A 20,566-nucleotide genomic window follows, 5' to 3' on the forward strand; every position below is an offset into this window, starting at 1 on the left:
TCAGGCCCACAAACGGGTTTAATCCGGCCCGTGAGATGATTTTGTAAAGCATAAAAATGAGCTGCAATTTTTCAATAAAGAAACTGCTGTTCCAATTGTGTCCATTGGATGGCGCAATAGCAATTGTGAGCTACTTTGTTTTGCCCGCGAAATTTAAACCTGATGTGCTTTGGCACCCTCATTGCCCCAGTATGTCTCTGTCAAAAAAGAGAAAAGTGGATGCAGAGTGCAGAGTGTTCCAAGAAAAATGGTCATCCTCCTATTTATTCACAGAAGTGAATGGGAAAGCTGTATGTTTGGTGTGTTCCCAGCATGTTGCAGTGCTGAAAGAATATAACCTCCGTCGTCACTATGTGAGTCTTCATGCCGACAAATATGACAACTTTCAAGGACAGCGGAGAAGAGAGGAGGTGAATGAACTGTTGGCGGGTCTGAAGAAACAGCAGTCTGTGTTTACTCAGAGCTGAGACATCAGTGACGCTGCAGTGAAAGCTAGCTACCTCATTGCTAACGAAATTGCACTAGCTTCAAAACCATTTAGTGAGGGTGAATTTGTAAAAACATGTATGATGCAGAGATTGTGTGCCCTGAAAAGCGCCAGGCCTTTGCAAATATCAGCCTGACAAGAAACACAGTTGCCGACAGAATTTCTGATCTTTCAGCGGATTTGGACAGCCAGTTGAAGCAAAAAGTAAAGTCATTTATTGCGTTTTCAGTTGCAATTGATGAAGGCACGGACATTACAGATGTTGCACAACTGGCAATTTTCATCCGCGGAGTTGATGACACATTGACCGTCACCGAGGAGTTCGTGGAGTTGGTACCGATGACAGATACAACGACCGCAGCTGATATTTTCACCGCACTCGTCGGCGCGCTGGACAGGGTTGGAGTGGACTGGTCCCGCGTTGTCAGCCTGGCTACAGATGTTGCGCCCTCAATGATCGGGAAGAAAGCAGGCGTTGTAAAAAAGTTCAGAGATAAAGTGCAATCTGCAAATGGAGGACGTGATTTTTGGACTTTTCACTTTATTTTGCACCAGGAGGCTTTGTGTTGCAAGTCACTGAAAAGGGATAACGTCATGAAGGTGGTCATCCAAACTGTTAATTTCATCCGATCCAGAAGCGTCAATCACCGTCAGTTTGACAGCCTTCTCAGAGAGAAAGACCACATCTATGACCTGCCATACCACACTGAGGTAAGATGGTTGAGCCGAGGTGCTGTTTCTTTGATTTACGAGAAGAAATTGAACAGTTTATGGAAGAAAAGGGCAAACCAGTGTTAGAATTTCATTCCGCAGAATGGATGCAGGACCTTGTATTTATAGTGGATGTTACAGAGCACCTGAATAACTTGAACAAACAGCTGCAAGGACGCAACAAAGTTGTCACGCAGTATTATGACAGCATACGTTCTTTCAAGTTGAAGCTGTTATTGTAGGAGACGCAGCTCGCTGGTGGTGATGCAACTCACTTTCCCTGTCTGAAAAATGTGTGCACGATCCAAAGTGTGGCAGGTATGAAGCGGTTCAAAGATAAAATAACGGGACTGTTACTAGAGTTTGAGCAACGATTTCAGATTTTTGGTGAACTGGAGAAAGACTTCAAAATTTTTTGCTCGCCGTTCACCGTGAACCCCTTTGATCTGCCCGTCAGGATCCAACTTGAAATAATAGACTTGCAGTGTGACTCGGATTTGAAGGGCAAATTTGCCGCAGCTGGCTTGAACACATTTTATCAGAATCTCTTGCCAGGTTACCCCAACTTGACAGCCCTTGCTGCAAAACAGTTGTGCATGTTAGGAATCACATATCTTTGTGAGCAAGTTTTCTCTGTAATGAGCATAAATAAAACAAAACTGCGCTCAAGGCTCACGCACAAGCACTTGAATCACATCCTGAAGTTAGCTGCCGCTCAGGATGTGAAGCCTGATATTGATGAGCTGGTGAAAGCTAAAATATCCCAGGTATCAGGAGTCAAATAAACTATGCAACCCCACTGAAAGTGCTGCATGAGACACCTTGATATAGTTCTGTGATCTGTGATATACTTCTGTGAATCACTGAGGCACTGTGTGCTTGTGTGTTCTTTGTCCTCAGAATTTTCAAATAACTTGAGTTGTTTTGTAATTAATAGCTATGTTGTGCTTTTGGACACACTGTCCTCAGGCTCCAGCTTGATGTTTATATGTTTTTATGTTGATGTGCTACTGTTTCTAATTGATTATATTTGATTTATATATTTAACCTATTCTGTGGTTCTTGTACTTGTTTGGGGAACAGGATTTCATTATTTTTATCTACATTGCTGCCTGCGAAATGACACCCTGATATAGTTCTGTGATCTGTGAAACAGTTCTGTGAATCACTGAGGCACTGTGTGTTCTTTGTCCTCATTTCAAATAACTTGAGGTGTTTTATGATTAATAGATATGTTGTGCCTGTACTATTTTGAACATACTGTCCACAGGCTCTAGCTTTATTTTTATGTTGATCGTATTAAAACAAAGAAAACAATCTGAAGTTGTTGTTTTTAAGTTATATATACAATGATTTTACCAGTCCGGCCCACTTGAGAATAGACTTGTGGCCCCTGAACTAAAATGAGTTTGACACCCCTGCTGTAGAGGGTCAGGCCATCCCCGAGGAGTCAGTTGAACGGTAAGAACAACATCTGGGCTATCAACACCTACACCCTGCCCATGATCAGGTACCCTGCTGGGATAATAAGCTGGCCAAAGGAGGAGATAGAAGCCACTGACCCCAAATCCCCCAAATCCAGCACCCTGAGGCTGTATGCTAAGTGGAAGGAAGGAGGCCGGGGACTGGTGTATGTCAGCATCACAGTCCAGAATGAGACAACAAACATCCACGAATACATCAGAAAGATGGCCCCAAACTGTACGCGTGCTCAGTGAATACCTCAGGCAGCAGAAAGCCAAGAAAGAGAAGGAACCATCATGGAAGGATAGGCCCCTGCACAGTATGTACCACCAGCAGATAAAGGAAGTATGTCGTGGTCTGGGTGAGTGTGGTAGTGTGCCACTCAAGCACTGTCTCAACCTCTGGGCGGAGTCGCCACGCACTGGCATATCTCCACACCTGCCAACATTTACGCATCCAACAGCTTGTGTTTAGAGAGAGATTTTCTCATAGAAAGAAACTCTGTGTTTTCTCCGCAGCAGCGTCGCCAACCTCCACACTTCATCCAAAACAATATTTACCATCACCTGTCGCTGACTCGCTCTTGGCAGCGCTGTACCTTTCCTCTCCAGTCAGCCGGATTGACATGCCTGTCCTCCCGCCATTGTTGTTGCATTCCGCAGATGCATCACTCTGGGAATCCTGTCACTTCACCCAGATCTCCTACCTCCCCTGTTTCCAGACCTCCCCCCGCAAACCGTAAGATAAAACCTGCTGTGACTTTATGTCCTCTGCATCATGTGGGCTCAGCCACTATACTCTACCCTTTGCAGTGTACTGAGACTCCTGGGTGCATTTCCCGTGACCTGTGCCTTTCCTTCACACTCCTGAGTTTAAACCTGCCAAGAGAATTTAAGTTCTCTCATGTTAAATCTGGTTGCATTTGTGTCTAATCATAGTTTCATGTTTAACTGTTTAACAGGCTTAATGATTCTTAGTTCATAGTTCTTGGTTAAATTGCCTGTCAGTGTAACTGTGTTTATTCCCAGGATTCTGAATGTTATATTCACAAATTGAGTACTCCTGAGTTCATAGTTCAGTCTAGTTTACCTTGCAACTTCGTACATTGTAAAAAAAGAAAATGAAAGACATAAATAAAGGTTTTTTGTTCATCATGCTACCTGTACCTCCGTGTGAGTTTCCGCTACTGAGTCTATCCGTGTTGCCGGCCTCGGCTGTGACAGTTACACTTGGCCATACATGGACTCAGCGGATCCTACACTGACAGCCATAGTAAAGCAGGGAGCCAGTGTCAGACCCTTTCTGATCAGCAGGCTAAGATGCAGTCCTCAATTCAAACATTTCAGTCCAGTGATGAATCTGATTCTACGCCCAGCAAACCGCAACCAGCTGCTATCACGAAACACCAGCTGATGCCGGTGTTTCGTGATGCAGCCTCCCTGGGGGCAGAGCCGGAGCCTTTCACCGGTGACCCTGGGAGCTGTAGTGGCTTGTTGCTTCAGTGCGAGCTCGTGTTTGGATGTTCTCCACATGATTGTTAATGACACAACCCGGATCTCATTCTGGGTTGGTAAATTGCGCAAGCGGGCATTGAAATGGGCAGAGGCGTTTTTGCTCCATAATCCTTTGTCTACCTGCCGCTATGATGTGTTTTGGGTTAATTTAAGAAGACTTTGCTGCTTGGAGATTACTCAGCCTCCGTCAGGGGTGGCGAAGCACAGCTGACTAATCTGGGGAAGTACAGTCTTCCACAGGAGCTGCTGATCCAGTTCTACACTGCATTCATTGAGTCTGTCCTCTGCTCTTCCATCACAGTCTGGAATGGAGCAGCCACTAAACAGGACAGGAGCAGACTGCAGCAAAAAAGATCATTGGCGCCCTCCTGCCCTTCATCCAGGACCTGCACCCAGGGGCGGTCCTAGTCAGTTTGGTGCCCTGGGCAAACACTCCATCCATCTCCTCTCCTTTTCTCTTTTTTTCTAAACCGAGGACCTGATAACTTTGACCTTTCCTTGTCCATCTTCCATCAGTAATTTTGCACTCCAGTATCAACACCCACAACATAAACTAATAGAGTAATAGACCTACACCTTGTATATTTTTTTCCTGGGATTTCACACAACCCAGGAAAAATAATTAATACATAATGGACTTGGATTGACAATATTATGAATGACATGTGCACTATTTGGACTCAGCCCGCCCCCTCCCCTTTCTACAAGTTGTGTGTGAGACTTCGGCACAGCATCAGCAGCAAGCAGGCACCGAGGGCCCTCGCGCTCACTTTTCGCGTATATGTATGTGATAGAATTTAAAAACACACTGGTGCAAATTATGAGTCTATATCATAATGTCTGCAGTTTTTGTGTTTTTTGTAGGGCTGTCAACATTAACACATTAACGGTGTCATCACGATTGACATGATTACAATTTTTTACACAATCAATCCATCTGGAGCGCAGAATGGACAAGCTTTGGACAAACTTCCCGAAATGCGTTGACAGAGATATTTCAGGGATTTTGAGTCATTCTGCACTCCAAATGGATTAATTGCGTTAATCGTGACGACAACATTAATGTTGACAGCCCTAGTTTGTTGCTGTGTTTTTATTTTGTTTTATTTTGCGAGCTGGTTATTAGATGCCGCTCCACGCAGCAATCCCGGCCCTCTCCTCCCTGTGTGGCAAGCAGCAGGCGCACCTCACAAAGGGAGGGTGCCTTTACTTCCCGCACATGGGCAATAGAAAACCGATCGGTGCCCATGCAATTCCCAAAATGCGCTGGCATGTTGTCGAGGCAGTATGGGTGCGAGAAACTTTTATTTATTTTTTTTTGCCGATGCCATGATGGCGCCCCCACCACGATGCTGCCCTGGGCAACTGCCCATGTCACCCATATCAAAAACTTCTACTCCCTGCACCTCTCAAGAACCAAGAGGTGCAGGGAAAATAATCACTGACCCCTCACAGACCCCTCAAAAGCAGACTTTTTGATCTGCTGCCCTCTGGCAGACGGTATAGAAGCCTGCAGTCCAGGACCACCCGACACAGGAACAGTTTCTTTCCCCTCGCCATCTCCCTCCTAAACAGTTGAACTGTCACGCTGCTTCACACTGCTGGAGTGCAACTGCACTTTATGCACACTCTGCGGTATTCATTTCTGCATTTGTGTAATCCTGTGTTTTCTGTATATAAGCTATTTGATTGATTTCCGTACCGCTGCCACTGAGGCAGGTGAATTTAACCTGCAGTTAAATTTCCTGCAGTCGTTAAATGGTGCTTTGAAGGATCAGCTTGCTTCCCAGGATGGGGCCGCTTCCTCCTAGGTGCTTGCCTCTCTCTCTCTCTCTCTGAGAGAGAAAAAGAGAGAGAGCGAGGCCACAGACCCTAGTGCATGTTCACATGTTTTCCTTCGCGGGCGCAAAAAGGGAAACACAGTCGCCCAACAATAGTCTCGGGGATACAGGTGGGCGGTTCAGAGATGGAAACAGAATCCTGGCTAGTGCAGATTATACAACCTGCTAGTGCAGGTTGTATAATCCATCCAAACCTGAACGTTTAGCTATGGAGAAATACATCCAGAAGTCTCTAGCGTCGGGCATCATACAGCCATCCTCTTCCCCAGTGGGGGAAGGTTTCTTTTTTGTTGTGAAGAAGGAAGGTTGGGGCGCTGCGACCTTGCATCGATTTCTGCGGCCTCAACTTGATCATGGTAAAGAGTAAGTACCCTTTACCTCTTGTTAACTTGTTTTGAGACACTGCATGGCACCACTGTTTTCACTAAGTTAGATCTTTGCAATGCGTTACATCTAGTACACATCAGAGAAGGGGGCAAATGGAAGACTGCTCTTAATACACCCCTTGGAAATTTCGAATTCCTTGTCCTGCCCTTTGGGCTAACTAATGCCCCCGCAATCTTTTAGGCCTTGGTTAATGACTTCCTAGGGGACTTTCTTGATTGTTTTGTTTTTGTCTTTATTCTTATTTCTACACACACAGTTGCTTTTCTGGGATATATGTTGTCTGGATGACAGGTGAAGACTGACACCATAAAAGTCAAAGCTGTCACAGAAGTGCCTAGCACATGTAAACTATTACAAAGGTTTCTAGGATTTGCCAATTTCTACAGGCGTTTCATTAGGAATTACAGCCAAGTATTCCCCGCTCACTTGCCTCACTTCCACCAAAAGCCTGTTCACCTGGTCACCTGAAGCAGAAACAACTTTTAAAAAACTTAAGCATCTATTTGCCACTGCCCCAATTTTAATTCAGGCAGATCAGAACAAACAGTTTGTTGCTGGGGTGGATGCCTCTAACATCGATGTGGGAACAATCCTGTCGTAGCGGTCTGGGACCTCTGCCAGATTACAACCCTGTACTTTCTTTTCGCGCCGCTTGACTCCATCCAAGAGAAATCGCGCAGTGGGAGACCGGGAGCTGGTAGCGATCAAACTCACCCTGGAGGAGTGGTGACACTTACTAGAGGGTTCGGAACAACCCTTCATAGTATGGACAGATCATAAAAGCTTAACATATTTACATAGTGTTAAAAGACTAAATGCTTGGCAAGCAAGGTGGTCACTGTTTTTCGCTTATTTTAATTTTTTCATTTCATATCGCCCAGGTTCAAGAAATATTAAACAAGATGCTCTTTCTCAGCAGTTTGAGTCAGGTGAAGAAACCATGGAGGTGCCACCCATTCTCCCCGCTAACTGTGAAGTGGGGGCAGTAACGTAGGAGGTGCAGGACACCATCACATGGACTTTATAGATAGAACCAGATCCCGGCATGGGTCCAGCTAACCGGCAGCATGTCCGCAGGTCAGCTTGATCCAAAGTGTTAGAGTGGGTTCATACAGCCCGGTTCGCATGCCACCCAGGAAGTGGGAAGACTGCCACCCTACTCAAGAGGTATTTTTGGTGGGAGACATTAGAGAGATATGCAAGAGACTGTGGCAGTTTGCACCGTCTGATCCAGAAATAAAGCCCAAAATCAACCCCAGGCTGGTCTGTTACAACCACTATCCATCCCACATCGCCCGTGATCGCACATCGCCTTAGATTTTGTCACAGGATTCCGAGTTTTTTCAGGAAAGATATAGTCATACTCATTATCATAGACCATTTCTTCAAAGCCGCCCCTTTCTTTTTTTTTTTTTTTTTTTTTCTTCTTTTTTAAACCTGTCCCGTTTGGTTCTTTTGCCATCAGAATTATTGTCTAAAGGCGAAGAAAGATGGCCAACGGATTTACTTTACCAAATGGACCATCAGAGCCTTGCCGTAATGGTCCATTTGATTTACCTTTTATTGTTTATTTTATTTTTATTTTTTTTTTTTACTTGCTAGATACGGGACAGGGGAAAAGAAAAGGGAGAAAGAAAGAGGGGGGAAAAAACAAAACAAAAAAAAAAACAGCAGAAAAGGGACGGGGATAAAGGGCAAAAACAAAAACCAACAAAATAAGCAGACAAAAAATACATATATCGATCACCTGGATCACCTGTTGAGAAAGAAAAAAGAAAACAAGCAGAAGAAAACGAGAGTAATAGAATAAACAACATCACAATGATATATGGGAATATAACACTACATACTTAATATTAAAAATTATTGTGCAGCACGTAAGATCGACAGCGCACAGTGTGCTTTGAGGTAGGAGCCAAAAAGGGTGTAGTTTGTGTGTGTGATCACCTGTGTGTACACCTGTGAGCATGAGCGCGCTTGTATTTAAAAGGTTCCTTAATGTAATGATCTGCTAGAGGGTGTGGGGGGCCACAGTCCCATCCTCCAGGGCATGAAGCAGGTATGGAGGAGATCAAAACTCCAGACATCCAGAGGCCCCCAGAACACAAGAGACCAAGGAAGACCAACAGAGGGGCAGCCGCACCACTGTCCCAGAAAGAGCTGAGGAGAGTCCCAGATGAGGGATCACTCAGCAGCCGCGGAGCAGAAGCCAGGGGGGGTTGCAGTGACGTGCCCGTGAGCCCCGCCGGCAGCCAGCTGTGCCTGAGTGACCGAGCCCCAGGCCGAGAGGCCGAGGGCACCCCACCCCCGAAGTGGCCCGAGCGAGCCCCAGGTTCCAGGCCCCGATAAGCAGCCACCAAGGAGTGAGCCGGTGTGTACCCGGACGCCCACCCCCGGACACAAAGAACCACCAACGCATCGATGTCTGAGGGCGTCTGCCACCGGCAGGGGAAGTGGTGGGGGGAGATAGGCCTCCAAACCTTGGAGGGCCTGAGATGTCCCCAGAGAGGTGGCGTCTGATACCCAACCTGACATATAGACACAGACATACAGGCACACTCAAATACAAACATCCATTCCCACCCTCATGCTCTCATAGGCAATTACTCCACACTCAACCAACGTGGAGACAGACATAAAGAGACGCTGTACACACAATCACACTCCCCAAGCGTACTCTAAGAACCGGGTCTAGGTACCCTTGCCCCTGGAGGGGGAAACTGCACCCAGACCCAGGTGGTGTTACCCTTTTCCCTGCAGTAGGGAGAAGCAGACTGCCCCGACTCCGCAGCAGCAGGGAGGCCCCACACCCCAGACCCCAGTCGGACGGCCAACTCCTCCTCCTAGCCCCCCCGCTCCAGCAGGCCGCAGAGACCGGGGGTGTGAGAAGACTCCAAACCTCCCTCTATCCGCTCATATGTAGTGTTGATGTGTATGTGTTCTAAGGTGCAATTAAAACCCAGGAGGGCATGGAGCTACCTGCCAGAGAGCAGCAGGTAAGCGCATAGCCCCTCCTGATAGCCCTCAATGTCTACGTGTATTTAAAATTGAGAGGTGGGCAACGACGCCAGGGGTGAGGTGTACACCCTGATGGTAATTTGGAGTCCGTGTTGTGAGCCCACCCCCAAGATCCTATATGTATGTGTTATGAGAGTGTGAGTAATGTGAATGTCTAAGTTGTGAGATAAAATAAAAAGCCGCCCCTTTCAATGCCTTGGAAAAATTGCCCACAGCGTCCGAGACTGCCAAGCTTTTAGTTGAACATGTTTTTAAACTACATGGCATTCTGGCTGAGATTGTTTCTGACTGGGGCCCCCAGTTTACCTCCCACTTGCAGCAAATGTTCTGTACTGCCTTACGAGGCAAAGCCTGTTTAAGCTCCGGTTACCACCCCCAAACTAACGGGCAGACAGAACACCAAGAACTCAAGACTACCCTTCATTGTGTCACTGGCTAGAGACATTCCACTCAGCGCTATCTCCCGCTAACTGGCTCCCTGCTTCATGGGGAAAGGCAAAAAGCCCCCAAACAAACCAAAAACCAAAACCCCCAAAAAAAACCAAACCCAAAAAACAAAATGGTGGTGGCTAACTAACCGGACATAGTAGTGGTAGACAAGCAGAAGAAGACAGCTGTAAATACAGACATAGTGATCCAAAATGAAAGCAACATAGAAGAAAGACAAGAAGCTGAATAAGTGTCAAACTTGAGAAGATTTGGAGGGTGAGAATAACAGTGGTCCCAGTGGTAATCGGAGCACTAGGTGCAGTGACTCCCAAGCTCGGTGAGTGGCTCCAGCAGATCCCAGGAAAAACATTTGAGATTGCTGGGCAAAACAGCGTTGTTTTAGAAACAGCTAAGATACTGCACAAGACCCTCAAGCTCCTAGGCCTCTGGTAGAGGACCTAAGCTTGAAGGTTATTCCACCTCAGGGTGCGAGAGGGGAATTTTTATAGATTTGATTAGATTATTTTGGTTAGGGGAATTGCAGTAAATGTAGTAGTAAATAAAGTGATTTTTTTATTTACTGAAAATAAGTATGTCATCATTTTCAAAATTCATTGTAGTGTGCATTTCCTTGGCAATGCAAGAAAGATTTTCTTAGATTAAGAATAGTCTTTTGATTTTCAAAGCAACAGTTTTTAAACATTAACCTTATTTATAAAATGTGTAATATTGCTAAGAGCTCGGATTTTTCACAATATCTGCTGATGTAGCACAGTTATTATGAAATTTCTATTATGCCCATCCCACATTGCTGTCCATGCCCTGGTGGGTGGTGTGCATAATGAAAAAGTGACGTAAGGGGTTGACATAGGCTTCTTTATAAAATCAAGGAGCCATGAATACAAATAAGAAAAAATGAGGCAGTTATGGGGGGCTTTCTTGTCAGATATTTGCTTATGTTTATCTGTCTGTTAATGATTTTGTTGTCTTCCTTTTTGGAGTCTTCCTTTCCACCTTCATCCTGTAAATTGCAAAAGAAATTTAATCTCAATGGCATACACAGGCCTGGGGATGTAATTCTGGGAGGGTTATTTGAAGTCCATTACAGTTCTGTATTCCCTGAGCGGACGTTCACCTCAGAGCCCGATCAGCCTACCTGCCAAGGGTAAGTCTCATCCGTGTAGCTGACAAATATTCTCACATGAATATTATTATTATTTTGTAATATTAATAATAATAATAATAATAATAATTATTATTATTATTATTATTATTATTGTGATAATAATAATAATAATGATGATGATGATGATGATGATGATATTATTATTATTATTATTATTAATAATAATAATAATAATGATTTAGTTGCTCTTTTTCATTATTTGTGTTTTTTAGCATTGACACCCCTGGATTCAGACATGCCATGACCATGGCCTTTGCCATTGATGAGATTAACAAGAATTCAAAGATACTTCCTAATGTGACTCTGGGATACAGGCTTTATGACAATTGTGCTACACTTGATATTGGGTTCAGTGCAGCATTGTCATTAGCCAGCGGTCAAGAGGAGCAATTTAGGCTTCTGGAGAACTGTTCAGGGACCCCTTCAGTTGTGGGGATTGTGGGTGATCCTTTCTCCACATTTTCTATTGCTGCCTCAAGTGTTCTTGGTTTATTCAAGCTTCCTATTGTGAGTTTCCCAATTCTACTTATTTGTGTGCTTCTGACATACTGCATTTTAATTGATCTAAATGGTTAAATAAGATTATCTGAATGTCCATTGCAATTTGCACAACTGGATTTTATAACATATGTTTCTTGACAGGTGAGTTATTTTGCCACTTGCTCCTGTCTGAGTGATCGACAGAGGTTTCCATCCTTCTTCAGAACAATCCCAAGTGATGCTTTCCAGGTAGAAATATGCACAATAAGAATTAAGTTGTTATCTGAGGTTAATTATTGATAGAAAACTTAGAAATGAGCCAAACCAGTCAAATAAATACTTTTTGAAAAATTTTGCATATTTGCTTTGAACATTTTTAATTAAAATACAATGTATTTAGGTAAAAAGTGTTATCATGAGAAGTTAACTTTTATTTAATGTTATTTTTTAAACTTTCATTAAATTAACTTTTTGATATTAGATATGAACAAGCAAATTTTCAATAAAAGAATATTTACACATGTACACTAACAACTTCAATCTCTTTTCATGTAGGTCCGTGCTATGATTCAGATTCTAAAACACTTTGGCTGGACATGGGTAGGTCTACTAGTCAGTGATGATGATTATGGACTCCATGTTTCCAGATCCTTCAAGTCTGACTTTCTTCAATTAAGTGGAGGTTGTTTGGCCTACTCAGAGATTTTACCTTGGGAAGATCATCCAAATGAATACAAGAAAATTGTGGATCTGATGGCCAGATCCACAGCTCGTGTTGTCATTGTGTTTGCACTTAAAATACACCTGATTCATCTCATGACAGAGGTTAGGGAAAATGTCACAAACCATGCTGCAGGTAATGTATTACAAGAGAGCAAAAACACAACTGCAATGCAATCCACAGGTGGTGAAACAAAATGTGACAGGCTTGTAGTGGATTGCCAGTGAAGCTTGGACATTAGTTGGTGGACTCCATACCCCTGAATTTATGCCATTCCTTGGTGGAACACTGGGCATTGCCATCCGACGAGGAGAAATACCAGGCTTTAGAGAGTACTTGTTAAAAATTAATCCCGAAGAACAGAACAGTGATAACAACATGGTGAGTGGGTAACTTAATGAACTTCAAGTCAAATTTTCTGTTGGTTATTTTTGTTGACATGTTTTTGTTTCTCTGGTTGTTGTGCATTTTAGGTGAAGCAGTTTTGGGAAGATACATTTCACTGTAGATTTTCAGCAGACTGGTTGGAAGATGGTGGGACACTTTGCACTGGAGAAGAAGAGCTTAGGAATGCTGAGACTGAACTTTTGGATGTGACTGAACTCAGGCCTGAGTATAATATTTATAAAGCTGTGTATGCTCTTGCACATGCCCTTGATGACATGCTGCACTGTGTTCCAGGGAGAGGACCTTTTATTGGGCACAGCTGTGCCACTTTGCAAAAATTAGAGCCATGGCAGGTTTGATGTCATTTTATACTCCAGTCAATTTATATTTTACAAAAACACAAACAAACAAAAACTATTTTGTGAGATAACATTATTATGGAAGAAAGATAATTGTGTAGCAACTAATAATATAGTTTCATGTCTCACTGCTTTAAAGAGACAATAGCAAGACGTTTTGCTTTTAATTAATGTATGATTGTACATTGATGAACTAAGTAATAGACTTAATTCCAGGTTGCTCCAATAATTGGTGTATAAAAGAAGAAAAAAATTCATAAGCCTTTATCTATCACTTTTATAGCTGATGTATTACTTGGAAAAAGTCAACTTCACAACTCCATTTGGTGATCAAGTATTTTTTGATGAGAATGGTGATGCCTTACCTATCTATGATATCATGAACTGGCTGTGGCTCCCTGATGGAAGCACTAAAGTTCAGAATGTGGGTGAGGTTAAGAGGTCAGTTTTCAAAGGTGAAGAACTCACACTTGATGAAAACAAAATCTTCTGGAACTTTAAATCAGAAGAGGTAATTTCTCCTATTTATAGCATTTGCTTTAATATAAAAGCAATAACAAAGTACACAATGCATGTATAACTGGTGTTGAATAACTTTTTTAAAAAAATAATTTTTCCCCTTAAGCCACCTGCATCAGTTTGCAGTAAAAGCTGCCCTCCAGGAACACATATAGCAAGGAAGCGGGGAAAGCCTGTGTGTTGCTATGACTGCATCCCTTGCTCTGAGGGAAAGATCAGCAATAACACTGGTTTGTATCATTTGACATTATAATGCATGAGATGTGCAATATTTTGTTGTGTTTAGCAGTGTATGGTCCTATGGTGGCTTTTATTAACACCGAGCCAAAATTATTGCGAGAGTGGGTTCCAGTTACAAATTAATGAAAATATTACTAGATGAAAATACTGACTGTCCATTTCATTGTACAAGACACTCATAATAGGACAAAACAGTGTGAAACTAAATGAAGAAAACAATCTCAATTCTTCCCATTTTTTTAGACTCCTTAGAGTGCACCAGTTGTCCAGAAGACTTCTGGTCAAGCCCCCAGAGAGATCACTGTGTTCTTAAGAGAACAGAGTTCCTCTCCTACCATGAGCCTCTGGGAATCTGCTTGACAACCACCTCACTGCTGGGCACATTTATCTGTACTGTTGTTCTAGGAATTTTCACATATCATCGCAGCACACCTATGGTGCGTGCAAACAATTCAGAATTGAGCTTTCTGCTTTTAGTGTCACTTAAGCTGTGTTTCCTGTGTTCACTGTTATTCATCGGAAGACCCAGACTTTGGACATGCCAACTGAGACATGCAGCATTTGGGATCAGCTTTGTGCTTTGTGTCTCATGTATCCTGGTGAAAACTATGGTTGTTGTGGCTGTGTTCAAAGCCTCCAAGCCAGGAGGGGGAACCAATCTTAAGTGGTTTGGTGCTATACAGCAGAGAGGGACAGTTCTGGTTCTTACTTCCATTCAAGCTGCAATCTGCACTGCCTGGCTTGTCTCTTCCTCTCCAACTCCACATAAAAACACCCAATACTACAATGACAAAGTGGTGTATGAGTGTGCTGTTGGGTCTACAATTGGCTTTGGAGTATTACTGGGTTACATTGGTGTGCTGGCTATCCTTAGCTTTCTGCTAGCATTTCTAGCCAGGAATCTTCCAGACAACTTTAATGAGGCCAAATTCATCACATTCAGCATGCTGATCTTCTGTTCCGTGTGGGTGGCCTTTGTTCCTGCTTATGTAAATTCTCCTGGCAAATATGCAGATGCAGTAGAAGTATTTGCCATCTTGGCCTCAAGTTTTGGGCTATTGGTGGCACTGTTTGGACCCAAATGTTACATAATTCTGCTGAAACCAGAGAGAAACACAAAAAATGCAATCATGGGTCGAGAGACCACCAAGCCATAACATATATATACAAATGGCCATGTTCCAATCACTTCTATGGCCACAGGTCATGGCCATTTGTGAAAAAATGCGTCTCTCTCAAGAGCTCACTGGTAGCATGACTGGTTGCACAGGTTGCCACTTGTGCAACCAGTCCAGTCATTAAATTTTCTAGCTACTAGATATTCCACAGTCAACTGCTGGGTGGTATTATGACAACGTGGACGTGACTGGAAATGATAACAAGTCAACTACAAAGTGGTAGGCCACATAAAATCAGAGAGGTTGAAGAGGGTACCAGCTTTCTATAGAGTCAATGTCTATGTGTAAACGATGAGTTTCTCAATAGTTTCTCAATTTTTGTGCCTAACCTTAGCCATGTAGTTCCCATGTTTAAATATAACCGAATAATAGTGAAAATGACCTTATGCAAAGACTGAAAAAAAAAAAAAAAAAAAAAAAAAAAAAAACTTACGGGGTCCAAGATGAGACAGACATTGTGTTGATCCCATTTAAATGTAAAAACTCTATGACAGTTCATGAAGGCTTTTAGAGTTGTTTCAGACAGTAGAAACAAACAAACAAAAAAAATATTATTCTTAAACTAGAGGATTTGTGATTTAAATAAACAGTTTTCTTGTTTACTTCATGACTTTTTATTACTGGTGTTTTTCTTTGGTAGACCTGAGAGGTTAAACACACTGCAACTTAAGAAAATGTCAGCAAATAGAAAAATGCTGCAAAAGCACACAAACCATAATTAAAGTAGAATAAAACACAATTGAAATAGAAAACACAATGCAGGTTTTTTTTCTGAGATATTTTTATTAGATTGAAGCAACAAAGAAAAAGAGATACATACAGAATTATTATACGACAAGCACGTAGTTTTCACGATCATTGTTTGAGTCCCCACCCATACCACACAGTAGCCCTATCCCTCAAGCCAGGTTAAAAAAACAAGACAAAAAAACCCCCAACAACAACAAAAAACAAACACCACCACAAATACAACAGGGCAAAACAGAACAAAATAAAACAAACACACAAATACATTTTTTAAAAAGAAAAGAAGAAAGGGGGGGGGGGGGGGGGGGGGTATACTGAGTAATGCTTGGAAGTCGGGTTCGCAACCTGAAGGCTGCAAAAGTATTTCAGGAATTGCCCCCACACCTTGTAAAACTTACCACTGGTGTTACTAATTGCATAACGGATCTTTTCAAGGCTCAGATAGTACATAAGGTCCCTCAGCCATTGAGCATGAGTGGGCAAAGGAGCACCCCACCATTTTAGTAGGATTGCACGTCTAGCCACAAGGGGGGCGAAAGAGAATGTGCAACACTGTGACAAGGTCAACCATGCATCAGCCTCCCCAGTGGTGCCAAAATGCTCAACTAATGGATTAGGATCCATATCGTATCCAAGAATTAGGGACAAGGTTTGAAATATGTCTCTCCAGAATATTTGTAGAAATTAGTTAATGTAGAGTCTAAAGAGCTTGGAAAGAAAAGCGTCTGGACTTCTTTAAGTGGCTTGAAGACGTTTCACCTCTCATCGGAGAAGCTTCTTCAGTTCTAGGGTCAAATGGTTGAGAGTATCCCCCCAAGAGGGATAAAAGGACCTCTTGGGGGATCCTCTACCTAATCACATGAGCCAAGGTGTGAAAATGGGTGTAGGTCACAATCAGCCAAGGTTTCGGGTGAGCTCAACCTAGCCCCACCTTGTCATGTGATTTCCTGAGGTCAGATGGCCCAGGATGTGAGTGGGCGTTAAGGCGTCTGGGAAGGGATCTCAAAACTGGATTATAGATGGCAGACAGTTGGTGTCGTAAGCCACCGCCTCTGTTCAAAGATGGTCACTCACAGTGGACATAAATGGCCTCTTTTACTCCTCTTTCAAACCATCTGTATTCTCTGTCCAAAATGTGAACATTGGCATCCTCGAAAGAGTGACCTTTGACCTTTAGATGCAGATGGACTCCTGAGTCTTGTCCCGTGGAGGTGCCTCTTCTATGTTGTGCCATGTGTTTGTGAAGTGGCTGTTTGGTCTCTCCAATCTAGAGGTCTGGGCATTCCTCGCTATACTGTACAACATACACTACATTGTTAAGTTTGTGTTTAGGAGTTTTGTCTTTCGGATGAACCAGTTTTTGTCTGAGTGTGTTGCTGGGTCTGAAGTACACTGGGATGTCGTGCTTGAAGAAAACTCTCCTGAGTTTCTCTGATACACCGGCTACATAGGGAGCTTTTCTTTCCAAGCTCCTTAGATTACGATGACCTGAGAACCTTCACAGAAATAGTTAATGTAGAATTAACTAACCTGAGTATTAAGTCCCATGTATCACAGACAATGACTGATTTAAATCTTGTTCCCAGGCCATTTTAATCCGATCGATTGAAGAACCTTTCATGCTCACCAGTGTTGTATATAAGAGAGATAAACCCTTTACGTTTTGGAACTGGAGTAAGGAGCATATCCCCTGAGCTTGCAGCTGGTGCTACTGGAAAGTTTGGTGTCTGAGATTGGAGAAAATGTCTGATCTGCAGCTATCTGAAAAAATGTGTATGTGGGAGATTAAACTTTTCAGAAAGCTGTGCAAAACATGCAAAGTTATTGTCAAGAAACTAGTCATTGAAACATATAATGCTCCTATCATGCCAATCTCAAAATATAGGATCGGATAATGATGGCTGAAAAAAAAGAGGATTAGAAAAAACTGGACTCAGAAGGGAGAAACCTGTTAAGCCAAAATGCTTCCACGTCTGACCCCACACCCTCACCGTATTCCAGACAACTGGATTATCAATTATCTTGTTTGAGGACAGGGGGAGTGAAGATCCAATCAGGGCCAGGACAGATAAGCCTGTGGCTGAGTTCAACTCCATGAATACCCAGCAAGGATAATTATCTTTGTTTTGGAAATAGAACCTAGATATAATGTAGCATATATTTGCTGCCCAATAGTAATATCGAAAGTTAGGCGGTACCAGGCCTCCAAGACTCCTGGATTTTTGGAGCTCGACCTTGTTCAATTGGGGGCGTTTATCTCTCCATATATACGATGTAATAATTGAATCCAAAGATTTGGGGATAAATACTGGTAACAACTGAAAGAGATACAAAAATTTAGGGTGTGTATTCATTTTGATTGAGTTGATTCTTCCCACCAAAGAGGTAGAGAGAGGGGACCTGTGCCAGGTGCGGTTTTGTATTATTTAATAGAGGAAGGAGGTTCGCTTTGAAGAGACAATAATGCTTTCTTGTAACTGTTACACCTAGATATGTAATTTGATTCCCTGCTATCTTAAAGGAGAGGGTAGTATAGTCATACACTGGTGCTCCTCCTTCCACAAGAAACAACTCACTTTTATATGGGTTGAGCTTGTACCCTGGAAACTGACCAAATTGGCTGTATGGCTAGCAATACGGGTATAGATATTTTGGGGTTTGAAATAAAGATTAAAAGGTCATCTGCATGCAGGGATACTTTGTGTTGAACTCCCCCAGATCCCATTGATCTCCCCACAGCTGCGGAGTGCGATGGTAAGTGGCTCTATAGCCAGATTGAAAAGAAGAGGAACCCGTCAGGGATGCCCTGATGGGTTCCTCATTGGAGGTTAATGCAAGTGTTTTTGGGGGAACAGTAACATGACGAAACAACTGCAGAAGTGACAGAATCCAAAACATTTGAAAGATTATGCTGAGACATGCTTTAATAAAGTAGATAATTCTTCGGTTTGTGGGGAAGAAAGAGTCACTGCAACATCCATTTCAATTTCATGAGTCACACAATACCGCAAAGACATTTTTGCTATTAAGCATTTACTATTAGCTTCTCACTTCAGCAGCTGGTCTATCACGTTATTGTCTTCCCAAAGTTCCGTTGTGTTTTGTCACTTTTTTATTATTGTATTTTTTTTAGCTTTTGCTACCATATTTTCTGCACTATAAAGCACAGTTAAAATCCTTTAATTTTCTCAAAAATCAACAGTTCGCCTTATAATCTGGTTTGCCTTATGTATGAATTCTGGTTGTACTTATCTGACCTTGAACCGATTTTATGTGGTACACGGCGCTCAAAAATCTGTCAAAAAATGTTTTACTACGACTTCGGTAAGCTACAAAGTTGCACCACTTGATGGATTGTTGGAGCATTACGGTTAACATAGTCAGGAGCCTCGCGGACTCTGAGTAATCTGGGTCCAAAACCTGTCCGCTTCAGGTCCCAAAGTCAAACAAACACCGTGGCTTCACTGAGAGTTAAAAACTGTCTAAATTCTTTCCTCTTTAATAAAATGAGCAGCTTTGTTGCTTTACCAGGTGTAACAATTCAGTTTAACATCCAGGCATCCATGAAAGCAGAATTTATTAAATTTAACAGAGATCAGTGTGTCGGGGGTCTGCGAGCCACCCACACCTGCACCCGAGGACGTCACGCTACCAGACGTGCTTTGTCCTACCCTACACGGCATCCATGTCCAGCACGGCCTACACATCATGGATTGTTTGCCATGCTATGTTGTTCCCCACCAGAGCTACTACGGCACCAACCACCTGAACTGCTTCTCTCTCACAGGACCCTCGGCAGGCCGCCTGAGCTGCAACACTGTTGCCACGGACCCGGGGCATGCCACCTGAACTGTTTCACTACAGTTACCACCTGCCAGGCTGGCCACCAGAACTGTCTCGCTACTGCTGCCGAAACCACGGCAGGTTGCATGAGGGATCTTGCCAGCATTGCCACCCTGCTATGTGGCCATTGCAGGAGTCGCAGTTGGGCCTATGAACGTCTGGTCCACCCGTTAAAGGGGGACAGAGGACCCACAGAGGGAAAAGAAGTGTGACAACTAAGAGAACTGACACCTAGTGGGTATAAAGATAGCAATCTGTGGCTAGATTGACTAATTTAAAATACAAAAGAGCAAAAGGTGTTAGGCTGTGTGGCGTGCGCAGCAGGAAACTGCTCCACTTTGGCCAGTCAATTCCACAAATTGACAATAAAACAGGTCCAGGACTTTTCACCCCGAGAAAAGTTAACTATACTTGTTTTAATTTTACAGTAAGCAATCAGGGAACCGACAAGCATGACGCGGGCGATGTTGACTCTGACTGATGCGCTGTGACGTATCCGGCCAGAGGAAAGGTAAATCGAGAAAACGGCACCTACATAGGCCCGTGGGCGTGTGCAGGTTTGTACTACTATTGCGGTGAATACAGACTATACGTCAGAATCCCTAGCGGGACTTCTGGCCTGTGTGCCATGGTATGTGTCGGGGCACCTTTAGTTTTCGTGGGGGGAAAAGGGGGTGCGACTGGGTAAACCCTGCACTGCCCAATTAACAGCAAGGTGCAGACGCCATGTTTTGAGGAAGCGCTCGACAGGCTCATTTGACCTTTCTGTGGGTTCACCAATGTATATAGATGCTATTGGGGTGCCTAGAGGGTTTCCAAACGAATATAAATTGGCTGACAAAATTGTGGCTGGGTTTCAAATTTACCAGTAGTTGTGGGGATTATATCAATTATTCCAATTACTCCAAATTAGAATGTGGACCGTATTAATTACGTCCACTACAATGTGTTTAGGTGGGCAAATTTAACTTGTGATGCAGTAGAAGGATTAGCAGAGCAATTAGGACCCACTTCTATTCTCAACAATACTCCCCGGGATAAAACTGTGACCAGAG

General features: G+C 43.2%; 1 protein-coding gene across 1 annotated transcript; it reads left to right on the forward strand.

The window, feature by feature from the left end:
- Window positions 1–562: 562 nt before the first annotated feature.
- LOC134640621 (extracellular calcium-sensing receptor-like) lies at window positions 563–14,900 on the forward strand. Its single transcript, XM_065471909.1, has 11 exons — window positions 563–1,198; window positions 2,626–2,792; window positions 3,325–3,400; window positions 10,853–11,016; window positions 11,250–11,544; window positions 11,680–11,766; window positions 12,073–12,342; window positions 12,712–12,978; window positions 13,268–13,495; window positions 13,610–13,733; window positions 13,987–14,900. The coding sequence occupies exons 1-11, from the start codon at window positions 563–565 to the stop codon at window positions 14,898–14,900; spliced, it is 3,228 nt and encodes a 1,075-aa protein (XP_065327981.1).
- The last annotated feature ends 5,666 nt before the right edge of the window (window positions 14,901–20,566 follow it).

The sequence above is a fragment of the Pelmatolapia mariae genome, linkage group LG14 (assembly GCF_036321145.2).
Source record: "Pelmatolapia mariae isolate MD_Pm_ZW linkage group LG14, Pm_UMD_F_2, whole genome shotgun sequence".
NCBI lineage: Eukaryota > Metazoa > Chordata > Actinopteri > Cichliformes > Cichlidae > Pelmatolapia > Pelmatolapia mariae.